This window comes from Quercus suber, unplaced genomic scaffold, assembly GCF_002906115.3.
Source record: "Quercus suber isolate HL8 unplaced genomic scaffold, Cork oak 2.0 scaffold_228, whole genome shotgun sequence".
Taxonomy (NCBI): Eukaryota; Viridiplantae; Streptophyta; class Magnoliopsida; order Fagales; family Fagaceae; genus Quercus; species Quercus suber.
This window is the reverse complement of record NW_027069686.1, coordinates 823,883-848,733: the sequence shown is the minus strand read 5'-3', so window position 1 is coordinate 848,733 and position 24,851 is coordinate 823,883. Positions and strand designations below refer to the sequence as shown.

At 37.3% G+C, this 24,851-nt stretch overlaps 4 protein-coding genes across 4 annotated transcripts; 1 reads left to right on the top strand and 3 right to left on the bottom strand.

The window, feature by feature from the left end:
• The first annotated feature begins 650 nt into the window (after window positions 1-650).
• On the top strand, window positions 651-1,333 carry LOC112006621 (inositol-tetrakisphosphate 1-kinase 1). The gene is made up of 2 exons (XM_065780244.1): window positions 651-835; window positions 979-1,333. The coding sequence occupies exons 1-2, from the start codon at window positions 651-653 to the stop codon at window positions 1,331-1,333; spliced, it is 540 nt and encodes a 179-aa protein (XP_065636316.1).
• Window positions 1,334-5,079: 3,746 nt separating this feature from the next.
• Window positions 5,080-6,837, bottom strand: LOC112006601 (inositol-tetrakisphosphate 1-kinase 1). Its single transcript, XM_065780204.1, has one exon. It carries the CDS (start codon window positions 6,701-6,703, stop codon window positions 5,639-5,641), a length of 1,065 nt encoding a protein of 354 aa, XP_065636276.1. The 5' UTR covers window positions 6,704-6,837; the 3' UTR covers window positions 5,080-5,638.
• Window positions 6,838-9,405: 2,568 nt separating this feature from the next.
• On the bottom strand, window positions 9,406-11,949 carry LOC112006606 (inositol-tetrakisphosphate 1-kinase 1). Its single transcript, XM_024038889.2, has one exon. It carries the CDS (start codon window positions 11,679-11,681, stop codon window positions 10,551-10,553), a length of 1,131 nt encoding a protein of 376 aa, XP_023894657.2. The 5' UTR covers window positions 11,682-11,949; the 3' UTR covers window positions 9,406-10,550.
• Window positions 11,950-12,675: 726 nt separating this feature from the next.
• Window positions 12,676-23,975, bottom strand: LOC111985736 (protein TORMOZ EMBRYO DEFECTIVE). Its single transcript, XM_065780243.1, has 7 exons — window positions 23,529-23,975; window positions 23,026-23,208; window positions 21,578-21,727; window positions 20,740-20,957; window positions 20,243-20,594; window positions 14,093-14,323; window positions 12,676-13,369 (listed from the first exon to the last, which is right to left on the bottom strand). Exons 1-7 carry the CDS (start codon window positions 23,823-23,825, stop codon window positions 13,007-13,009), a joined length of 1,794 nt encoding a protein of 597 aa, XP_065636315.1. The 5' UTR covers window positions 23,826-23,975; the 3' UTR covers window positions 12,676-13,006.
• Between the last annotated feature and the right edge of the window lie 876 nt (window positions 23,976-24,851).

Here is a 24,851-nt window from a genome sequence, read left to right as displayed (position 1 = left end):
ATAGGGAGGTAATCCCTTGGCAGGATAACGTTGATCAGAGTGAACCACTTGAGTACCGATAAGGCCTCTGATGGGACGGACGGCTAGAAAAAAAGTAAATAGGTGATCAACAGATGGAAGGAGGAGATAGGAAGATGAAAACTATAAAAGAAAAGCTAGTAAAGTAAGGAAGGAGGGGGGAAAAAAAGGGAAAAAGGGAGAGAACAGTCAGGCCTCCTCGGCCACAGGCCGAGGAGCATTCCCTCATTTGTAAAGAAACTCTTAGCATTTTTTATAAGAAAAGTTCATGCATGGTGATCGACGGCCAGCACCTAAACCTCTCAACCCACTCTCTATAAATTTATTGTTTGGGCTTATTGGGATGAAAACCCATCACTCAGGGTCAATCCAAGTTGAGTCCTTACAATTGGCGCCATCTGTGGGGAAGATTAGGGTGCTGGCCGGCGCACCAGGCAAAATGTTCTAAGTTCTAAGTGTTCGTTTTACAGTAGGTTAAAAAAAAATATGTAGAAGGTGCGCCAAAAAAAAAAAAAAAAAAAAAGAGCGAAAGATCTCGATATCATTATTTGGTCACCAGCTTGAAAATCCCTCAAGGGAACCAAACGTTTGGGGTTCCATATCAAAGAGTATTGGATGAGTCGGAGAATCTAATGGATTCGATTGAAGAATTAGGTCTCAAGTTTCCGTTGATAGCGAAACCGTTATCGGTCGACGGCAGTGCCAAGTCGCACGAGATGTTCTTGGTGTTCAACGAGAACGGGTTGAAGAAACTGAAACTGAAAAAACCAATTATGATGCAAGAATTTGTAAACCACGGCGGAGTGATTTTCAAGGTGTACGTGGTGGGCGATCACGTGAGATGCGTGAAGAGGAGTTCGTTGCCGGATATATGCGAAGAGACACTGAATAGCGTAGCGGAGGATGAGGGTTTCTTGTTGTTTTCAAAGATATCGAATTTGATTGCGAAAAATAATGAAGGGAGGGAGGTTCTTCTGATGAGGTGGAGGAATACTGTTCTGAAGTGGAGAAGCTTGTTGAGAAGGCAGAAATGCCGCCTTTGGAGTTTGTGATGGAGTTAGCCAAAGGGTTGAGGAAGGCAATGGGGCTTAGGCTTTTTAACTTTGATTTGATTAGGGATAGTGGAGATGGGCATAGGTACTTTGTTATTGATATTAATTACTTTCCTGGGTACGTGAACATGCCGGAGTATGAGTCTGTTTTTGTGGATTTTTTCTGTGATGTTGTGCAAGAGAAGAGGAAGAAGAATAGTGATGGGGAGGTGGAATTGGATGTGAAGGAGAATCATCATGAGGAAGAAGAATTGTGTGACTAATGCATGAGCGAGGTGACAAGGTTGGATTAATCATTAATTAATGGGGTTTGGGTCAAGAATCTGTATGGTGTATGTTGTCCAATGGTTCTGACCCTTGAGAACTANAATACCTTGGCTCTGTCTACCACTTCAAATTTTCTGTAAGTACGAGATATAATGGTGTGTGTAGTTTTACCATAGGTTTGGGTCCGAGGACCATGCAATACCTTGGCTCTGTCTACCACTTCAATTTTTCTGTAAGTATGAGATATAATGGTGTGTGTAGTTTTACCATAGGTTTGGGTCCGAGGACCATGCAATACCTTGGCTCTGTTTACCACTTCAATTTTTCTGTAAGTAGAGGTTTGTCCTCAGATTGCTTTATGGAGATGATTCCTCTTTGCGTCAGATTATGATCTTTACACATGGCATTGATCTCGCCTCCAACTCGAGGCCCCATCTTTTCATTTATGAAACGCCCTTTGTCTGTTCGTGTTCCGTGCTTGACGCTCCGGTGCGCGAAACGCGCCTTCATTAATGTCCTCGTAAATTACACGGGTCCAACCGTCCGTGGCCTCCTTGGAAATTGGCGACTTCATTACTAACCGTGCTGATAATACTCTTTTGAACTCTGCATGAATTAATTCTCACCAACCCCCACCCCCTATATAAATTGAGGAGATGGTTTCTTCACAACCCATGGACCTCTCAGCACAAACAGAACAAAACATATCCTTCCAACTCCCATGCCCTTTCAATAACCCCGCCAGAATTGTTACCGGATTGACATAAACCGGTATGGCTGCAGCCCCCACTGGGCTTTCGGTGCGGCAGAATCTAGGCGTAACCCTGATGGCACCCTTCGAGGTGTCCCAGAGGGGTGTTGTTAGAGAACCTAACGTCCTTCCCCGGAGCACACCCCCGACGAGGAAGACGTGCGAATTCACCTCATGGGCGGTGCTCGAGTGTTGCCGTCTCCAACGGCCAACACTAGTGAGGGCCGGAGAGAATCGAGGGAACATCACGGGGAGGGTATCCCGGAGCCCCTGCATCTGTTCCTCTCTTTGTTCCAGCTCCGCCTAGCCGAGGAGGGAGTTGTTGGGGGCCTGGGAGCATGATTGTCCTTCACCTCCTCCACCGTGTGTCAAGCTCTCCCATTCTCTTGGTGCCAAATAAAAGCACGAGTTGACACTTCCCTCCGGCTAGCTCCTCCTTAGGGCGGCTCCACCTGGGCCTCTGATTGTAGAAATAGCTGGTGGTATTAGCTTGTAAATTTGCTTGTAAAACAGGCCTACCTGAGCCTTTGATTGTAATCTGTAACCTTTCTTTTCATGAAATCATCAAGCATGCAGACACGGTTGTGGAGATGCTCGATTGCTTGCGGCGGGTCGATTACGACGACGTTTGGGTGATCGAGAGAGAGTTGCTGCAATTGGTTGTTCCAGTCGGAGCCGTAGTGTTTGTGGATGATGCAATCGAAAGGTCCCTGCTGAGTTAATGGCTTGGTGGGATCGATTTCGATGAGATCGATGCCGCGTTGTTTGGCGTGATCGAGTAAAGAGTTTTGCATGAAGCTTTGCACATCCTTGGGGGAAAGAGAATAGCCTATGCGGTACATTGGACAAAAAGATGGAGTTGGAGAAGACATTTTTTTTTTTTAGTTTGTGTTTGGTAGGAGAGAAACTAAGAGATGGAAAATTCAATTTATAAGAGTTGATTTAGCTGAGTTTCAGTGTTTTGAGTTTTTGATTTTATTTCTGAGAAAGTCGTTATTGCGGAGAACCAACGCGAAATAAAGCCGTTCATTGCGGAGAACGAACGCCATGACGGGATGCAGCTAACGGTTGTTATCGTGTCCCGCATATTTGCTGCTGTGTAGGTATCAATTAGGGCAAGGATTCGACGGCAAGAATTTATAAGTTCAAGTGGAACTCGAATTTCTTGTTATATAAAACTTGAGCTTCAAGAGTTCTTTAAAATTTTGAACAAGTGGGAGATAAGCTCAGTTAATATTCTTTAAATTTTTGAACAAGTGGTGTGTTCTAAACACTGTCATTTTTGTTTCTTTGGTTGTCTTATCTCAGTTGATGTCCTTAGCTGTTGTGCATATATAAAAGAAAAGGAACAAGTGGGAGATAAGCTCCGACGTGATCTGAAAAAGGAGAGAAGAGAGAGACATTCACACACTAATCTTTTTGTCTTGTCTTGTCTCCCATGTGCGTGTTGGACAAATAGAAGTATGACAAGAGTTGGAACAAAAGAAAAAAATAAAAAATGAGCCAAGTGCATAAAAAAAAAAAATAAAAAAAAAAAAAAGGCAGTTGAGCATCAGCTATCAAGTAAATTATAACAGAGGACTTGAGTTTATAAAATTCTGAGTTCTATGTTAAAATTTTTACATTATAAGAAATTCAAGTTTCATAAACTCAAGTTTCGCGTAAACTTTTTAATAAAAAATGTCAAATTAGCTAGTGCCACCTTAGGACATTTTTAAGAAATTCGATTTTTTGGAACTTGAGTTACATGTAAAACTCAAGTTACAAAACAGCGATAAATTACTAAATATTTTGCCCAAATATGATATTTGGCCATTTTTGCCGGGATTTACTATAAGATAAGTTGCTGGAGTTGCTGCATACTAGGCTAGGTGGCAAAAACCTAAAGTGACACATGTCCAGCTCACATGCAAGGCACATGATCAATTTGAGAGAAATTTGTCCATAATTTCTCTCTCTTGCTCCTCTCTGTCAAACAGCTTAGGAAAAAAAAAATCAAACTCTTTAGGAAAAAAAAAAAAATCAAGCTCACATGCAAGGCACATAGATATGGTGTTTCTGTACCTCCTACCTGTAAGTTCTGTAGCTCTCTCATATTTATTGTTATGGATAGTTATGGGGTAAGGGAGTAGGACATGTCCTTTTGGAGGGTTATTAATTTGTTATGTTTTCTTTCGTTGCTTTTATTTATTTATTTTTTTTTTTATCCTTGTTTCTTAATTTGTTTCTTTATTTGACCTATATTTTTATCCCTTTTAATGTTGGTCTATATGCAAGAGTAGATGTTCTTATATTGTTTTGCTTAATCCTTCAGGAGTTTGCAAAAGAGACTAAACAAGAGCAATTCTCTAGGAATGAAGATTCAGGAAGTTCTCATTGAGGAGTAGATGGAGAAGGAATTGTAGCTTGCTCAGGTTGATTTTGCTGTTGTAGATCAGGTTGCCAAGATAGAGCCAATATTTGAAGGGAGTCTAGCATCAGCTTGGAGGCATGATCAGTTAATTGATGATAGTTAGATTATATTTCTTAGTATGTCATAAGGTTATCAAATAAAGACTTCTTCGTCTTTAGGAATATTTAGTAGGTGGTTCAACTTGTATTTTGGTTTATTAGCAGTTAAGTTTATTTGTTGTTATCAGTTGAGGTTGTAATTGGATAGTGAAGAATGAATTAAGCTGTGAAGCATGAGCAATAAAAACAAGCTGATTTTAGAAGAAGCTGTCTTTCACTTCTTTCTTATAAATTGGACGGGTGCTGCATCTAAATTTCTGGTGTTCCTTGCCCAACACATAATGGACGCAAATACTTTATGGACATGGCCGACTGCGTGTTCAACACTTGGTTGGAGAATATAAAAAAGTATGCATTTAACCATTAATCCCTTCTAAAACTGATATCTAGCCCATGTTATGCAAATCTAAAATTAAGACCATTCCAGTCCTATATCCCTATTATTGAAACTTCAACGCACCAAAGAAAGCGGAATGGAACTCTTTCATGCTAATATGGCAATAAATTTACATCACTTATTCAAGAAACCAGGACAACTGAAGCAAATATCATACTATGCATAATAATCAAGAAATCAGGACAACCCATTGGTTCTTGAATTATTTACAGATTCATGATGAAATGGCTAATCCATTCCCATGCAAGAAATAAATAGATGGTAACATGGGGAAGAAATAGCAAACTTCTTGCATTCAATGTGCTATCATTTTTTGCGACCTATAAAAATATGTGCAAGTATCCTAACATGAGCAAAACTTATCCCTTAATTAGCACTTCAAGTATCCAAAAGGTACCTCTATGTGGCTCAGTGAAAATAATATATGGAATTAGCACAAAAAGTATAAAGGTTCTCGAGAGTCAGAACTTGATCCATCCAGCTGAGGAAAGCATTGGTCAACATACACCATCCAGATTCTTGAGCCGAACCCATTAATGATTAATCCAACTGAGTCACCTCGCTTATACACACACACATGCACGCATTACTCACACAGGTTTTTATCTTCAATGTCACCACTTCTCACCTCATGATTCTCCTTCACATCCAATTCCACCTCCCCAGCACTATTCTTCCTCTTCTTTCCCACAACATCCCAGAAAAAAAATCCACAAAAACAAACTCATACTCGGGCATTTTCACGTACCCGGGAAAGTAATTAATATCAATAACAAAGTACCTATTCCCATCTCTACTATCCCTAACCAAATCAAAGTTAAAAAGCCTAAGCCCCATTGCCACCCTCAACCCTTTGGCTAACTCAATCACAAACTCCAAAGGCGGCATTTCCGCCTTCTCAACAAGCTTCTCCACTTCAGAACAACATTTATCCTCTTCATTTCTCGCAACAACCTTCTTCACTTCAGAACAGCATCCCTCCACTTCATTTTTCACAACCAAATTTGATACTCGCGATAACAACAACAAACCCTCACCCTCACCCTCACCCTCTGCCATATTATTCAATTTTTCTTCAGATATATCCAGCAACGATCTCCTCTTCACGCATTTAACGTGTTCTCCCACCACATACACTTTAAAAATCACTCCGCCATGGTTTACAAATTCTTGCATCACAATTGGTTTTTTTAATTTCTTTAACCCATTCTTGTTTAACACCAAGAACATCTCGTGCGACTCTGCACTGCCATCAGCCAATACCGGTTTTGCAATCAACGGAAACTTCAGCCCAACTTCTCCAATCAAATCCATAAGATTCTCAGACTCATACACTACTCTTTGATTTGGAACCCCAAAGGTTTGGTTTCCTTGAGGGAGTTTTAACCGGGTGACCACATCAAGCATGGAGACACGATTGAGGATGCGAACAATGGCTTGCGGTGGGTCAATTAGGACGACCTTTGGGTGATGGAGAGAGTATAGGTACAATTGGTGGTTCCAATCAGGATTGTAGAGTTTGTTGATGATACAATCGAAGGGTCCTTGTTTTGTTAAGGGTTTGGTAGGGTCAATTTTGATGAGATCAATTCTGTGTTGTTTGGCTTGATTGATGAGAGAGTTTTGGATGAATCTTTGCACCTTCATGGGGGAAGCAGCGTACCCTATGGAGTACATTGGAGATGAAGATGAAGATGAAGAAGACATTTTTATTTTCTGATTGGAAGGAGAGAAAGTAATAAGAAAGGGAAGATTCAATTTGTACAGTGACAGGAAGAGTGTTGATTAGCTCAGTTTCAGAGTTTTGACTTTTGACTTGGATTCGACGTTATTGCGGAGAAGGAACGCAGTGACTTTCTACGTGCTGCTGTGAAGGTAACTTCAGGTAGAATATATGAATCTTACTCTTCCTAAATCTTTTTTTTTTTTTTTAATATTTTCTTAGAAACAGTACCCAAGGATTACAAAAAATTGTAACGAAAGGATCAACAGTTTTTTTGTCAAAATCGTGTCTTCACATCAGAGTGCATCATCAAAGACTATCTTCTTCCCTTTCCTTGGCATTAATTTCTGGTTCAATAATAATTAGTCCAACAAAAATTTGCTTCTTATTACAAGCTTGTCTATCCTGCAAAAATGCCTTTTATCTGAAACATAATCAGATCCTAACAAGCTTGTTACTACCTTTGTATGTGAATACAAGAAGCTCCTGTACATCTTCCAACAGAGTTCAGTTTATCACAAAGTATAGAGTTACTTGCTACAATAAGTAATACTTTTTTTTTTTTTAATAAGACAATAATTAGTACGTTTAAGTATTGATTTTATTCAGAAATAACAAGAAAGAAAACACATGTCCGTGATCTTGCTCAATGGGCCTTCCATTATAACAAGGTCGGACCTATTTCTAGACATTAACCATGGAGACGATGCTCATTGCCATTGAGCAAGAACCAGATTAGGAGATTCTTGACCATAAGACTGGAGACTGAAGCTCAGTGCCATTGAGTATGTAATCGAGTACTTAAGATTCAAACGTCTTATAAACTTACAAGGCACTGAAAATTTCAGACGTTACTATAACCAAACCAGATGCATCACCATCATTAAGCCAATACCATAACTACAAGAAAACATTGTTACCAAGTGTCACCACATCTTTGCAAAGATCTCCAATTGATTTTGAAATAGCAGAATCCATAATAATTGGGTCATGAAGGTCCATGCCCCACAATACTGAACAGGGAAGCTTAAGATACCATCAGGAGTGCCAAAAAATGAACCCAAAAAAAAACAAAAAAAAACGAAGTCATTTTTCATGTTTAATGTTTGGAAATGGATTACATGTCATCAAATCACAATGGAATCACTGCAACTCCATAGAACACTATGGTGCTGGGAGCACCCAAAATCTGATTTCAAATATAAGATTGGCAAAATACTGAACTAACCTCCCCCACCCCCTTCCCATTTATTTTAACAGTAAGATGCTACTAGAATGACCAAACCCTGATACCAGCACCTTATTTTTCCAATAACTTAAATATTTATCAGAAAAAAAGAGGAAAAAAAAAAAAAAAAAAAGAAGGGAAGTAACAAACTCACAATAATGTAATTCTGTCCACACTCAGTACGAAGATCAGAGTCTAGCATTGGACAAAGGACAGTCACTAACAAAAACTTCCTGCACAATTATTTTATAATAGGTAAAGACGAAGCTTAACATAAGATTAGAACAGAAGGGACCTCATCTGTGCAGCAGCCTGTAAAAGTACCACAAGAAACAATGCCGTAAATAATAAATGAGAAATTAGCTCACAGGCCATATAGGAAACCAGCTACGCCTAAAGAAAATGTCTCAAAATCTCACTGTCATTTCCATTAAAATTTACCAAAATTAGCTAGCTCAGCAAAAACCATTGAACCTCCTAAATTTTAGAATTTTTTCCTAGACTTAATCAAATAAATTTCAATTTAAAGGGAAACATGAGGGAGATGAAATATTGTTCCATTATTTTTTCCCGAACAACAAATCTTATCATTTAAGCTTCTGTTTTTGGAAGAGAGGATGGATCCTGGGAAGCAGAGACACAGCAAACACCCTGGTATTCCTTGCCCAACACGTATGGACACAAATACTTCAGTGACACGGCTGCCTGCTTGTTCAACACATGTCTGGAGAGTATAAAAAAACATGCATTTAACCACTAATCCCTTTTAAAATTGATATCTAGCCCATGTTATGCGGATCTAAAATAAAGACTGTGTAGACAACCCCTATTATAGAAACTTCAATACCCAAAGAAAGCGGAATGGAACTTATTCATGCTAATATGGGAATAAATTTACACACTATTTATTCAAGCAAACCCAGTACAACTGAAGCAAATATCATACATACAAAATAAAAAGAAAGCAGCCAAAGTGTTTTTTTGTTTTGTTTTGTTTTTTTTTTTTTCCTGTCTATGTGTGTGTGTGGGGAAGAAAGCAACCATAGTTGAAGTAGGAAAAGAAAGACAATCCATTGGTTAATGAATTATTTACAGATTCACCAAAATGGCTAATTCATTCCACTGCAAGAAATAAATAGATGGCAAAATATAAAAGAAATAGTAAACTTCATGCATTCAATTTGCTAACGTTTTCTGTGGCCTATAAAAACGTGTGCATGTATCCCAACAGAAAGGTATCCCTTTTTTTGATAGGTAATCAGAGTACTATTATTAATGAGTAAAAAATGAATAGTACAAGTTCATGATGATGAACAACATGAATCAGATGAAACAAACAGCAAAACAAAAGAGAGGGAAATCAGAAAGTTAATCTAAAGGAAAACATAAACTCTGAAAGAGACGAAAAATCAGTAAAACCCCAACAACGAGACCACTCAAAAAGACTACGCTGGCATAAAACCTTTAACTCATCCAACTTCTTCTCATTGATCTCAAAAGAGTGACAATTTCATTCCAACCAAACAATCCACATTAAGCACCTTAGAATCAAATTCCAAATATTCAAGTTATGCTTCCCAAGCCACTGATGCCAACAAGATAACAATCCCGCCACCGATCCTAGCATAACCCAATGAATACCAAAAGCCTGAAGCATAAAAGTTCATAAGGTATGTGTAACAAGACAATGAAGAAGAAGATGGTCTACCAACTTCCCATCACAACAACACATACAACACTGATTTACCAAAGGGCAACCCCTAAGCATGAGATTATCCAATGTGAGAATCCGATCGTGAGCAACTATCCACAAGAAGAAAGCCACTCACTTAGGAATCTTTGATTTCCAAACACCCTTCCAAGGAAACAAAGAATTCGGAGTACCCTAAATTGCTTGGTAATAAGACTGGGTGTCAAACTTACCATCACCTTTGAGCCGCCAACAAAGAGTACCCCTCCTATCACCCCAAGGAATACGAGGTTGGATAAACTGAAGTAGATAATAAGATGCAACTAGCTCCCAATTTTCAAAAGCTCTATAAAACCTTAAATCCCACACTCTGAGAGTACCCCCTTTCGAAATACACAAAAGCTCAAAGATGCAAGCATCCTTGGTAGCTGAACACACATAAAGCTCAAGATAGAGATCTTTTAGGGTATTATCCCCAATCCACCTATCATGCCAAAAGCAGATACGAGTGCCTTCACCCACTACAAAAAACAGATGCTTAGAAAAACTCTCCCACCCTTCATGAATGCTTCTCCAAAGGCCACATCCATGAGTCCTCCTGCACACTTCCGTATGCCACCACCCTTGACCCTCACCATATTTTGTAGAGATAACTCTCCGCCAAAGATGGGTAACTTCATGCCCATAACGCTAGCCATTTCCCTAATAAAGCTTGAATAAGGGTTTCAAGCCTTCAACTATCTGAAAGTTACCTCTATCTGGTGCAATAATAACAATACATGGAATTCGTACAAAAAGCCGAAAAGGCACTCGAGTCGTCAGGACTTGAGCTGAATGACTTGATCCATACAGCTGAGTAAACCATGTTAACCCAACCGCGTTATCTTGCTTATTCACACACACACACAAAGCATTATTCACACAAGTGATTTTTCTCTTCAATCTCACCACATCTCACCTCTTGATTCTCCTTCACATCCAATTCCACCTTCCTCCTCTTCTCTTCCACAAGATCACAAAAAAAGTCCACCAAAATCGACTCATACTCGGGCATTTTAGCGTACCCAGGAAAGTAATTGATATCAATAACAAAGTACCTATTCCCATCTCTACTATCCCTAATCAAATCAAAGTTAAAAAGCCTAAGCCCCATTGCCTCCCTCAACCCTTTGGCTAACTCCATCACAAACTCCAAAGGCGGCATTTCTGCCTTCTCCACAAGCTCATCCACTTCAGAGCAACAACATCCCTTCCCTTTATTTCTCGCAATAACAGCCTTCTCCAGCTCAGAACATCCCCCAACTTCATTTTTCGCGATCAAATTCGATATCTGTGAAAACGACAACAAACCCTCATCCACCGCAGTACTATTCAGTTTTTCTTCAGATATATCCAGCAACGATCTCCTCTTCACGCATTTAACGTGTTCTCCCACCACGTACACCTTGAAAATCACTCCGCCATGGTTTATAAATTCTTGCATCACAATTGGTTTTTTCAGCATCTTCAACCCGTTCTCGTTGAACACCAAGGACATCTCGTGCGACTTGGCACTGCCGTCGGCCGTTACCGGTTTCGCTATCAATGGAAACTTCAACCCTACTTCTTCAATCGAATCCATAAGATTCTCAGACTCATACACTACTCTCTGATTTGGAACCCCAAACGTTTGGTTCCCTTGAGGGATTTTCAAGCTGGTAACCACATCAAGCATGGAGGTTCGATCGTGGAGACGCTCGATGGATTCCGGAGAGTCGATTACGACGACGTTTGGGTGATGGAGAGAGAGTTGCCGCAATTGGTTGTTCCAATCGGGGCCGTAGAGTTTGTGGATGACGCAATCGAACGGTCCCTGTTGGGTTAAGGGTTTTGTGGGGTCGATTTTGATGAGATCGATGCCGCGTTGTTTGGCTTGGTTGATTAAAGAGTTTTGGATGAAGCTTTGAACTTTTTTGGGAGAAAGAGCGTAGCCTATGCGGTATCTTTGAGAAGAAAAAGAAGAAGAACATGGAGATGGAGATGGAGATGGAGATGGTGAAGACATTTTTATTTAATTTGTGTTTGGGTAGAGAGAAAGAAGGTAAGAGAGGGAAAATTCAATTTGTCAGAGTTTCAGCGTTGACTTTTTTTAGATTTGGGTTTCTGAGAAAGTCGTTATTGCGGACAACGAACGCGATGACGGTCGCGCAGCTGACGAGTGTGGTCGAGGAGAAAATACTCACCGTTACGGGTGTAGTGTGACCCACAGCATACACCCGTAACAGGAAAGCTGGTGAGACCCACATCATTCACCCGTACTTACTCATGATCGAGGCCTGCAACATGCTGCTGTGACTATGAAAGTTATCCATTATCAATTTATCACCCATAAAAAAATAAATAAAATAAAAAAAATAAAAGTACATTTTTTAATCAAATAATATCACAACATTTATATCAAAATTCAATAAACAAAAGACTTAAATAAAAATAACTACCCATTAGCACATTACACATCTTTTATTTGTTAGTAGCATTTATTAAGTTTTGATATCAATATTATTTAATACCAAATAATTTCCGTAATTTTATTAGAAAAAAAAATTCCGTGAGAATATATAAATCTATTCTAAGATATTGTTATTATTAATATTATTATTATTTAATTTTTGGAGAGCAACATGAAATATTTTCTTAAAAATAATATCGAAGGATTACAAAAAATTCCATTTAAATAATAACTCGAATCATTGCCACGCGAGCTCAAGAGAGTTTTATGTGTTTGTCCATAATTAAAATAATCAAGACAAATGACACCTAGAAAAATTTTCTACTTTCATTTTTTTAATTATTGACAAACGCATTAATCTCATTAAGGATTAGACAGATGCGAATGAAAAGTTGACATTAAGAACAAAATATTCTAAGCATGCACATGAGATGGGACTAGTAAATCATCTAATACTAAAAAAAATAGAAGTCCAACGTCGAGACAAATTTAACCTTTTACATCATGTACTAAACATATTAAAATTGTTTAATCTTACAACTGTGAAAGATTTGGGAAGCATTAAAGCCATAGCACAAATTCCATAAATTTAAACAAATTTAGAGTATTGAATCCTACTCATCAAAATTCACTACATTATGTTTCAGTGTGCCAAGCATTCCTATGATCATTGTTAAACCAAAAAAATGATCAAGGTTAAAAGAGGAAGAAGAAGAAGAAGATGAAAGAATAAAGGCACATATTTTACAATTGGATCGAACAACAAGGCCTGTAGGCAAGGACAGGGGAAGGCAAAACCATGTGAAGGAATCTAAGACTAAGACACTTTCCCAATCATAAAATAATAAATACAGCAACAGATCGAAAGCATCTGATACCTTTCATGCCTGTAATGAAATAGCATCAACCTTAGTGTATGCCACACCCTTAACCTTCTTACTTGAACTCTCTTTAGATTTCTTTGATTTCCGTTTCTTCGAAGACACCTTTGGTTCTTCGGAAGTCTGTTTTTGCTCTGAATCAAAATTTTCTGTCAAAATCATGTCATCCATATCCTTCACATCAGAGTGCATCAAAGACTCGTCTTCTTCCCTTTCCTTGGCATTATTTTCGGGTTCAATAACTGACATTCCTGTCAGAGTATAGTCCAACAGAAATGTGCTTCTTACATGCCTGTCTATCCTGCTAAAATGCCTGTGAGAATATGGTATGAGACCTTCAAGGAGTTCCCCTATGCCTTTTACCTGAAACATAATGGTAATTAAATACGTTATTGAACAACACTCTTCATTTCTCCACTTCAGAACATCCCTCATCTTCATTTCTCGCTACTTTAAAGCTAAGCCCATTATATAACAAAAAAGTATATATATATATATATATATGTGTGTGTGTGTGTGTGTGTGTGTGTGTGTGTGATATATGTTCAATTAATAAATATGAAGTTAAATTAGAAAATTTATAGAGAAAAACATACCTAATTTGAATAGAATTTGTTTAGAAGAGATCAAACTTAATTTAATTAGAAAGTAAATTAAATTACTAGAAAAAGTCAATTCTATTTAGTTTAAACAACATAGTTTACTAGAAACTATAAAAACCAAATTAAAAAATATATCATTTGAATGATGACATGGAAAAAAAATTTTGATAAGTAGAATGATGACACAGAAAAATATGAGCTTTTAAAAGCCAATGTGGCAAAGCTAACATGGCACCATTAAGAAGTCAATTAAAGGCCATAGGCTTCCATTATATATATGTATAGATGATTGATTTGTATTATATATAGATGATGGATTTGTATTCAAGGTTTTGGGCCCCACAAATGAGGTTCCTCACACCCTGCTGGTGTCCAGAAGACTAGAATACTGAGTTTATATACCATTTCTATGGTTATTTCAACCTACTGAGACACAATATTTTGAAATGCTATACAGAAGAGGAATACTTAAAAAGACCAGTACCTCAATTATCTCTGTTGGAGGAAGGATACTGAAAACTCTGAAAAGCACAAATTGTGCAACATGACAGAGCTTTGGCTTTGTATTCCATTCTCGAACATATTCAAACAGTAAACGAAACTCTCCCTTGCCAATGGCATTAAGAGCTTTATCCATCTGATTTTCAGCCTCTCTCTTCCTGCAGAGGACTAGGCTATAAGAAATATATACACAATAGAGAAGGGGGGGGGGGGGCTGTTTTGAATTCTTTATCCATTTGCACTCCCATAATAGCCTGGTTTTGTTATCTGAGTGGGGGGGAAGGGTGGGGGTGTGGGGGAAGCAGTTTTTTATTGTTGTGGGATTGTCTCTCTCTTCTGCAATAAAATTTTTGCTTGCCCTTCTCTTTTGCTCACAGGATTTAGCCTGCAGGTTTGGGCACTGGCTATTGGGAAGAAGACAGAAATGCTTGCTACTGGTGGCAGTGATGCTGTCATTAATTTGTGGTATGATTGTACTTCTGATGACAAAGAGGAGGCTTTCCGTAAAGAGGTGAGTTGTCTTACCTGCTATTTTTGTGCCTTATCTTGAAAATCATTTTTTTAGTATAGTAAAGAATATTATAAAAGAAAAAGAGAGCTCAGATAATAGTCTCCTAAAGAATCACTAATGTAGATTTAATTGACCCCTGAAATCAATATAGAGAATTACAAGATAACCCCCTCCCCTCATAATCGTAGTACAACATTCAATCTAGTGGCCCAAAAAGGTGGGTTATTCTGTTCCCCCAAATGGCCCTCATAAGATGTTGAGGAGTTGCATCCCTAATGATGCTAATGCTATGCCAATCATACAATCCTTTCCAGCAAGAGTAGATGTTTTCACCTTCCTGGTATTTTAAATTCTATCTTGCCAAAATTTATAATGTTGATTGATGAAAATTAAATTTCTAGAAGTTGAGAGAGTGTTTTTCCTAGGAACGAGCACGGGCTGGGTCAGGTTGGGTTTACACCTGACTAGCAACCCAGCCCGGTAGAGATGACATGAAATCCCACTCACCTGAACCTGCACGTCCGGGTTGGGTTGGGTCTCGGGCAGGTAAATTAACGGACAGTTCTTTGTGAAAATAGCACATTTATTAACTCAAATATTGACTCATGCTAATAAAAAACTAATCAAGCTCCCAAAGGTGTAAAAACTCAAAAGAAAAAAGAAAATAGAAGGAAAAAAAAAATCAATTTTAGGATTGGGCGGGTCGGGATACATGGATGAGACCCAAGGCTGATCAGAATGTGGGACCTGGACTCAACTCGAATGACCTCATGACCCGCCCAAAGCCCGTAGGGTTGGGTTACATGGGTTCCTGCTCAGCCCTAGCTTGTTCTCTGTCTGTTGGAGCTCTGATACTTGGACTTAGTGAAATTTTGGCCATTCATTGAAAAATTTGAATCTAGTAGCATTTTCTTTGGTACAAATAAATATAAATGATGCTTGAACTTTGTCATGGATTTTCAGAATTTTGTTGTTATGCTAAGTTCCTGAATCACAAAATAATACAATTGGACGTATTGAGCTCCTAGCCAAATTACATGCACTGCACTATACTAGTAATTGGTCAGCTGAATTTGAAAGGGCATCTGGCATTTATTAATTCACTTTTGAAGGTTTCTTTTAAAACAGTGAATAAGCTGCACTATTATGAGTTACTGTTATCGTGGTTCTATCATTTATGTAAGTCTGGCAGCAATTGCAGTTGTCTGTAGTGACATATAGGTTGGTTGGTCTTTGATTATTATATGGACTCTGTAACTATCATTCTATCCTGATCTCATATTTTATTTTTGTCTTTTCTTTTTCTGATGATTATCAATTTTCTACTATTGCTACTGTCATCTTGCTGTTTCTGATTGCTTCGATACATTGTAGGCGTAACTTTCATAAGGGTCCCTATCAATGAGTGGAACTATATAGTCTTTATTTGGGTCTTTATTATTTAGACATGATATGTTGGAATGTCACCTTTCTATATTTTAAGTTTAGCTTATTGTGTTGATGTTTCATATTTGGGGTCTTTATTTTTTAGACCTGATATGTTTATGAATTTTGACTAAATATTTAAAAATATCTTACATATAGAAGTCTGTGTCATATTAATATGCAGGAGGAAGGGGTTCTGAAAGGTCAAGAATTGGAAAATGCTGTATCAGATGCTGACTACACTAAAGCAATCCAAATAGCATTTGAACTTCGCAGGCCTCATAAACTTTTTGAATTGTTTGCTGAACTTTTCAGGTTAGGAACATCTTAAACCCCCCCCCCCCCTTCTCTATTGTGTATATATTTCTTATAGCCTAGTCCTCTGCAGGAAGAGAGAGGCTGAAAATCAGATGGATAAAGCTCTTAATGCCATTGGCAAGGGAGAGTTTCGTTTACTGTTTGAATATGTTCGAGAATGGAATACAAAGCCAAAGCTCTGTCATGTTGCACAATTTGTGCTTTTCAGAGTTTTCAGTATCCTTCCTCCAACAGAGATAATTGAGGTACTGGTCTTTTTAAGTATTCCTCTTCTGTATAGCATTTCAAAATATTGTGTCTCAGTAGGTTGAAATAACCATAGAAATGGTATATAAACTCAGTATTCTAGTCTTCTGGACACCAGCAGGGTGTGAGGAACCTCATTTGTGGGGCCCAAAACCTTGAATACAAATCCATCATCTATATATAATACAAATCAATCATCTATACATATATATAATGGAAGCCTATGGCCTTTAATTGACTTCTTAATGGTGCCATGTTAGCTTTGCCACATTGGCTTTTAAAAGCTCATATTTTTCTGTGTCATCATTCTACTTATCAAAATTTTTTTTCCATGTCATCATTCAAATGATATATTTTTTAATTTGGTTTTTATAGTTTCTAGTAAACTATGTTGTTTAAACTAAATAGAATTGACTTTTTCTAGTAATTTAATTTACTTTCTAATTAAATTAAGTTTGATCTCTTCTAAACAAATTCTATTCAAATTAGGTATGTTTTTCTCTATAAATTTTCTAATTTAACTTCATATTTATTAATTGAACATATATCATACACACACACACACACACACACACACACACATATATATATATATATATATACTTTTTTGTTATATAATGGGCTTNCATTTCTTATGGCATAGGGGACTTTATTTCATGACTAGATTGTTGTACTTAAAGTCACAAGCAGTTGTGAATGAGTTTATGTCAAAATGCTGGAACTTTTTTTGGTTTCTGTTGTCTTAAAACATTATTTACTTGTATTGGTTGCTTCTAATTTTATATAGTTGGAAACCATTTAGTGTCAGCTGAAAAATGAGGTCTAGGATGTTTGCAGGTTGTAAACTTGTGGGATCTTCATGACTATGGTTTCAAAAAGACTGTGTTAACATATGAGGTACTTGAAGCTGTCTGTACAATTCGCTCTGGAAGCCCCTTTGCTTCAAGCCTGGCTTTATTCTCTCAGCAAAGTGGGATGAAAGCAAGTGGTTCATCAGAAATTCATTTTATCACAGTTGGTGAACGTGGGATTGTAAGAATATGGAACTCTGAAAGGTAAGACAACATCAAGTTTTTTTCCTATTAGTTTGTAGTTTGTTCGGATTTTTTTTTCTTGTATTTTTAGTTCTCATGATTGTTTCTCATTTAGAATGAACAGCAGTTTGATGAGTTTATTTATATTTTTTATTTTTCATTTTAACAGGGCAGTTTGCTTGTTTGAGCAAAAGTCATCGGATATTACTGACAGCTCAGACATGGATAGGGGCTTCACTTCTGCAGTTATGCTGCCTTTTGATCAAGGGTTACTTTGTGTGACTGCTGATCAGCAGTTTCTTTTCTATTCGCCAGTAGAACACCCAGAAGAGATGTTTAAATTAATCCTAAGCAGAAGACTTGTAGGATACAATGAAGAGATTGTGGATATGAAATTTTTAGGTGAAGAGGAACAGTTTCTGGCAGTTGCCACAAATCTTGAACAGGTAAATGTGTTGATTCTTACCTATCTCAACATTTTTTGTACTGGTAGCTTGCATCTAGAGGATGTAAGATCTGAATAATCGGTCACTGAAAAATTCAATATGATAACTCAATCTTATCATTGTTTCTTTTTTCACCTTTTTCTGGTTTCCATGTTTGCAAGAGAACTTTGAATGTTACCACCCTAAATTCTTTTGTCTTTATTAGTTCTGACTGTGAATGTTCTCCAGCCTCCTAGGAGAGTTTTATGTGTGTCACTTCAGAACAACTCATAGCCATTTATGTCTTGGAAGAGTGAAGACCTGTGCTTCTGTTATCGGGACCTAGAGTAATTGTACATTCTGAAACCTGGTTTCAGCAATTATTAGGTTTTATTATCATGCTCATTTTTACCTTTTTAAGAGATTTGTAGCAATTATCTTCTTCTTCTTTTTTTTTTTTTTTTTTTTTTTTTTTTTTTCCAATCATCGATTACCTTTATTTTCAAGCAATTTTGCGTTGAAACATTTTGTTGTTCACAAAAAGTGACATTTGTGTTGGATGAGTGGTGTAATAATAGGTAAAAACATACAATGCAGTTATAAGCAGTAATTAAATTGATAAAATATTCATGGTCTCCACAATGCCTAAGCTAGGCTAGGTTGCATGGATGTGGCCACTATGTCCTCTAGGATGGAGAGAATTCTTACTTGTGCTACTGGAAGAAAATATGATGTTAGTTTTGTGATTTTGATTCCTAATATGTATCTCAATTTGGACTCATGCAGGTACGAGTGTATGACCTAACGGCCATGTCATGTTCTTATGTATTGGCTGGTCATACTGAAACTGTTCTATGCCTTGACACCTGTGTATCAAGTTCTGGAAGAACACTTATTGTAACAGGAAGTAAGGATAACAATGTAAGTTCTATTTTCTTCTGCTCTCAAGGTACCTGCAGTGGACTTGGTTTGATTTTTTCTAATCATGTACTCTGCACTCTGCAAGTAATATTAAACAGAAGCCAATGAGCTTAAGCTCAAATGACATGTGCTCCTTGTAAGAACAATGTGGAGTTAATGCAGTAGGATCAAGACCACTTGGGTGCGTAACTTACCAATCATAAGGGGAAAAAAATTGACAAGTAGAAATATGGCTGTGATGGGGAAACTCACTTTACTTTGTTTCTTCATTTATTATTGGACAGTGCATGCTCTCTCTCCACTCCTCCCTCCTCTCTCTGAGATGATTTGTATGCTCTATGTTGTATGTATTATGCCATATGTTTCTATATTTCTAATTCCATTCTCTATATAGGTTAGACTGTGGGAATCAGAAAGCAGATGTTGCGTTGGAGTTGGTGTAGGTCATATGGGAGCTGTTGGAGCTGTAGCTTTCTCAAAGAAGCAGAAGAACTTCTTTGTTAGTGGTAGTAGGTGAGTTTTACAAATGCAATACCTTTACAATGAAATTCCATCTGACCATTTCATTCATATGTACTTTGAACTCTTTTGATGTGGTTTTATCATGTTGTTGCTTCCATTGTATTAGCCACTACTATAGGGGTGGTAAGTGGTAACTGGTAAGCTTTAGGACAAGAGTACTTATACTAAAGGGTTATTTAGTTGGGATGGAAATACCAGGTAATGATTCCTATGGTGAGTTTTTCACAAAGTTAAGAAAGTGTAATTCATTGTGAATTGTACTGGCCTTTGCTTTGTATCACAATCCTTACAGACCTGTGTATTGAATTAATTCCTGGTAAAAGGGCTAGGTGATATCTATTGGCTCTAAAAAAAAAAAAAAAAAAAAAAAAAAAAAAAAGAAGAAGAAGATAATTGCTACAAATCTCTTAAAAAGGTAAAAATGAGCATGATAATAAAACCTAATAATTGCTGAAACCAGGTTTCAGAATGTACAATTACTCTAGGTCCCGATAACAGAAGCACAGGTCTTCACTCTTCCAAGACATAAATGGCTATGAGTTGTTCTGAAGTGACACACATAAAACTCTCCTAGGAGGCTGGAGAACATTCACAGTCAGAACTAATAAAGACAAAAGAATTTAGGGTGGTAACATTCAAAGTTCTCTTGCAAACATGGAAACCAGAAAAAGGTGAAAAAAGAAACAATGATAAGATTGAGTTATCATATTGAATTTTTCAGTGACCGATTATTCAGATCTTACATCCTCTAGATGCAAGCTACCAGTACAAAAAATGTTGAGATAGGTAAGAATCAACACATTTACCTGTTCAAGATTTGTGGCAACTGCCAGAAACTGTTCCTCTTCACCTAAAAATTTCATATCCACAATCTCTTCATTGTATCCTACAAGTCTTCTGCTTAGGATTAATTTAAACATCTCTTCTGGGTGTTCTACTGGCGAATAGAAAAGAAACTGCTGATCAGCAGTCACACAAAGCAACCCTTGATCAAAAGGCAGCATAACTGCAGAAGTGAAGCCCCTATCCATGTCTGAGCTGTCAGTAATATCCGATGACTTTTGCTCAAACAAGCAAACTGCCCTGTTAAAATGAAAAATAAAAAATATAAATAAACTCATCAAACTGCTGTTCATTCTAAATGAGAAACAATCATGAGAACTAAAAATACAAGAAAAAAAAATCCGAACAAACTACAAACTAATAGGAAAAAAACTTGATGTCTTACCTTTCAGAGTTCCATATTCTTACAATCCCACGTTCACCAACTGTGATAAAATGAATTTCTGATGAACCACTTGCTTTCTTCCCGCTTTGCTGAGAGAATAAAGCCAGGCTTGAAGCAAAGGGGCTTCCAGAGCGAATTGTACAGACAGCTTCAAGTACCTCATATGTTAACACAGTCTTTTTGAAACCACAGTCATGAAGATCCCACAAGTTTACAACCTGCAAACATCCTAGACCTCATTTTTCAGCTGACACTAAATGGTTTCCAACTATATAAAATTAGAAGCAACCAATACAAGTAAATAATGTTTTAAGACAACAGAAACCAAAAAAAGTTCCAGCATTTTGACATAAACTCATTCACAACTGCTTGTGACATTAAGTACAACAATCTAGTCATGAAATAAAGTCCCCTATGCCATAAGAAATGGCCAGCGCTAAGTTTTCAGTTAGACAGAAGACACTGCAAAGAGACCAAAGTGTAGATGCAACTGGCTAGGTAAGGTAACTTTACTTCACTCAGCCTAAAAGGTAGTTATCAATAATGCCTTCAAAAGGCGTTCTCAGTTGCAAAATAATAGATGGATTTGGTCAAGAGAAGATATAAATTTATTATACACAAGATGGATTTTAGTCAGATTTATTGCCTCCAACGTCAATGACTTAAAATAAATAAAAGGGCTGCTATGTGGATATATTAAAGAAAAAGCAAATGGACAAACTTTAAGTATGAGAAAGTGAATTTGCACAATATCTAATAAGAGTATCATAAGTGTATTAAAATAACCACGTCTGTGAGCAAAGATTTTAAAAAAATAAAAATAAAAATTGAACCATGCCTTATCTCTTCCAGCAGTGAGCAAGATCCATCCATCCTCAGATATAGCCATAGAAGTTACTGCTGACTCATGTTTTCTAAGAGTTGCAAGACATTCCTTGGTCAAAAGATCCCACACTCGTACTGTTGCATCAGCACCTCCAGAGAAAAACTATAAACACCAGACAGAATGATAAGCTAATAATGAAAGAAAAATGCAATAGAGTAGACTTAATGGTTAAAAAGAATAAAAGGAGTCAAATATTTTACATTTTCCTCAAATGGTATTACTTCAAGAGAATATCAGTCATGGTAATTTCTTTTAGAATGATAATTGTTTAAATCCCTAATAAAACTAATATACTATTTCTTTTTGTTAGTGCATTCACAGAAATTGCACAGCTGCACACACTTGCAAATAAAAAAGGGCATATGGATCACATGCTGCTTGAGTGCAATTAAAACATTGGGTAACAGATAGAGTTGTAAAAAATGTGGATAGAAGTTACAAAAAATGTAGAAGATAAAAATATATCAAATTGAAATTAAAGTCTCTCTCATATTCAACGTAACTAGGGCAGAAACGAAATTTGACTTTCCATTTAAAAATTGGGAGAGGAGGGCAACAGAATTTCAATTCATATACACAGCAACACACAATAAGGTTCCTGTAACTATTGCTTGAAGTTGAAGGTTCTGAGTGCATGTAAGCAAAAACATGAGTACATGACACAGTTTCACACCAGCTTCATTACAGGCTTCAAGACTTGCAAAGTCCACTCCAATAAGGAATCGTCCAATTTCTCAGTATCACATTTTTAGAGTACATGGATAGATCTACGCAATAGGAACATTCCGAAACTGAAAATGCCATAATATCTGGACAGGAATTTCCAAGCTATGTTTCCATGAATTTTTCAGCTTTGACACACTATTTATAATGCAACAGAAACAGCCTTAGATCAAAAAGGTTCTTCAGTTTCCAAGATTCTTCCTTCTAGGATGTGAAAATATGAGATCCAGGGGACCAATAGCAACTTAAGAGATACTTTTTTTTGGGCAATGCTTCAAATACCTTTGGAAGAAAAAATAAGACGAGGCTGATGAGCCACAGCTGCAGATTCCATTGGCGAACAAGTGAAGAGCAGGATAGTATATGTGGTTTTAGGGTTTGCACAGTTAATTCTGTACGTTAATTTTCTCCAATATTTTTAGCATGAAGAACCCAATATTGGAAACCCCTAGTATTATTATATCCATGACACACTGAATTGCACCCAAAAAAAAAAAAAAAAAACCAGCCTTGAATATAACAAAGACTTAAAGAAGCATCAAACTGAAGCAAGCAATAAAACAATTTAGTGTAATGAGTGAAACAAAGATACCGCAAATAATCAACAAATGTCACCTCTTGAACACTGCAAACAGCAAAATTAAAACAAACAAAATTTCCTTTAAGTAGGAACTTACCAGTAATTTATCCGGATCAGGATGGAACATAATACTAGAAACAACCCCTTTGTGACCCTTGAAGGAGTGAGTGCAAAAGCCACCATCGACGTCCCAAACAAAGACGTTCCCATCAGCCCCTGCAGTAGCAAGCAATCCCCCCGACACATGGCAAGCCATAGCCATCACTGGACTATTATGTCCCTACTCAATGCCAACAAAAAAAATTAAAAAAATCATAATCAGAAAAGGAGTATGCACAACTATAATTAATAGTTATAGGGGATTTGAACCCTGAATGCATCCGTTGGAAACTCCAAAAGGTGTCAATTGAGCTATAATGACTCTTGGAAACTGTAATGAAGATTATATCTTTCATTTATCCACAACAAACAAGCCTTTGTCTCAAATGTTTTGTTTTCCGTCATTCTATTATATCGAAAATCATACTAAGATGTCATACTACTTCTACTAAACAATCCAATTCAATGAACCCCGCAAAATTTGAAAATTTGAAAAAATACCTTCCAAGAACGGACGTTGTTGAGGGTGGACAAATCCCAGACTCTAATCTGATGACTGTGACCGGCGGAGAAGAGCAATTTGTCGTCTGGGCTAAGCGCCAAGGCCGTGTGAGCTTCTGAGTCGCTGTCGATGGTCGACCTTATCGACGCGTTCGATGAATCGACGATTCTGATCGATTCATCGCAGGCGCAGGCGATGAATGAGCCGTCTGATGAGACGGCGAACGGCCCACCTGTGTAGAATTGTTCAAGTGAAGGCACGCACCGATAATTCTTCTTCAAGGTTAGGGCAGCCATGATAGAGAGAGTGAGAGAGAAGAAGAAGAAGAAGAAGAAAGAGAAGTTTTAGGGTTTAAGGGGTTGAGCAGAGCAGAGCAGAGGTGGAGGCTAGGGTTTAAGCCTCAAGGGGTTTACAAAGTGAAACACATAAAATAAAAGATAAAACTCATTTGGTCACGGACTCACGGACACGGTGCGAACTGACGGAACTAATGTCCTGTGGGCTGTGACGGCACCAAAAAAAAAAACAATTATTATTATGCGCCTTATAGCTATTTACTTAAAAATATCAATGTTATTAACGTAATTGTTCTTGCTCATCAAAAATAATTGTTAATAGTTTCTCAAAAAAAAAATTTGTTAATATAATTTGTTTCAAATGTTGCTGAAATTTCAAGAAACTTAAAAAATAATAGTATGATTATAACATTCTTGTAAGGATTAGATTTGGATTCCTAGCCCAAAGATATAAATGGACTTCAGCCCAAAAAACCCAAAATAATAAATTTGTAGAGAAATTGGTTAGAAAATTGGGCTTTAGTTAATCAAATAACAAATTAAGTAGGTTGATGATGAAAGAATGAAGATGGACAATTGTAGAATGAGTAATAAATGTCCTTGGCAATATCCGAGGAGATTAGTTCTTATATAATGATCTTAGATGGGGTTACAAGTTAGGTTTTAGATTACTACAGTGTTTCACCCTTACTTTTCTGATCCCCATTTTCTCACTACCTCACTCTTCTTTTATACTCCTCCTCCTTTTCATCCCTATCTTCCACGTGCATGCCAAATGGTTGGTCTTGATACTTATCCCATCAGCACATCCCATAAGTCTTCATGTAGTAGCTGTAAGGCTGAAATCCACTGTTCAGGTATCACCTCCACATTAATTCAGCCAGGGAGTTAACTGCAATGCATTTAATGCAGATGTAGTAGCTTTTTTCTTAGATATTTTAGGATCCTTCCATGTCTTGAGCTTCCATAGTGCTTATTTGTATCAATTAAATATTTCTATGATATTTCTTTGGATAGCAGATCATC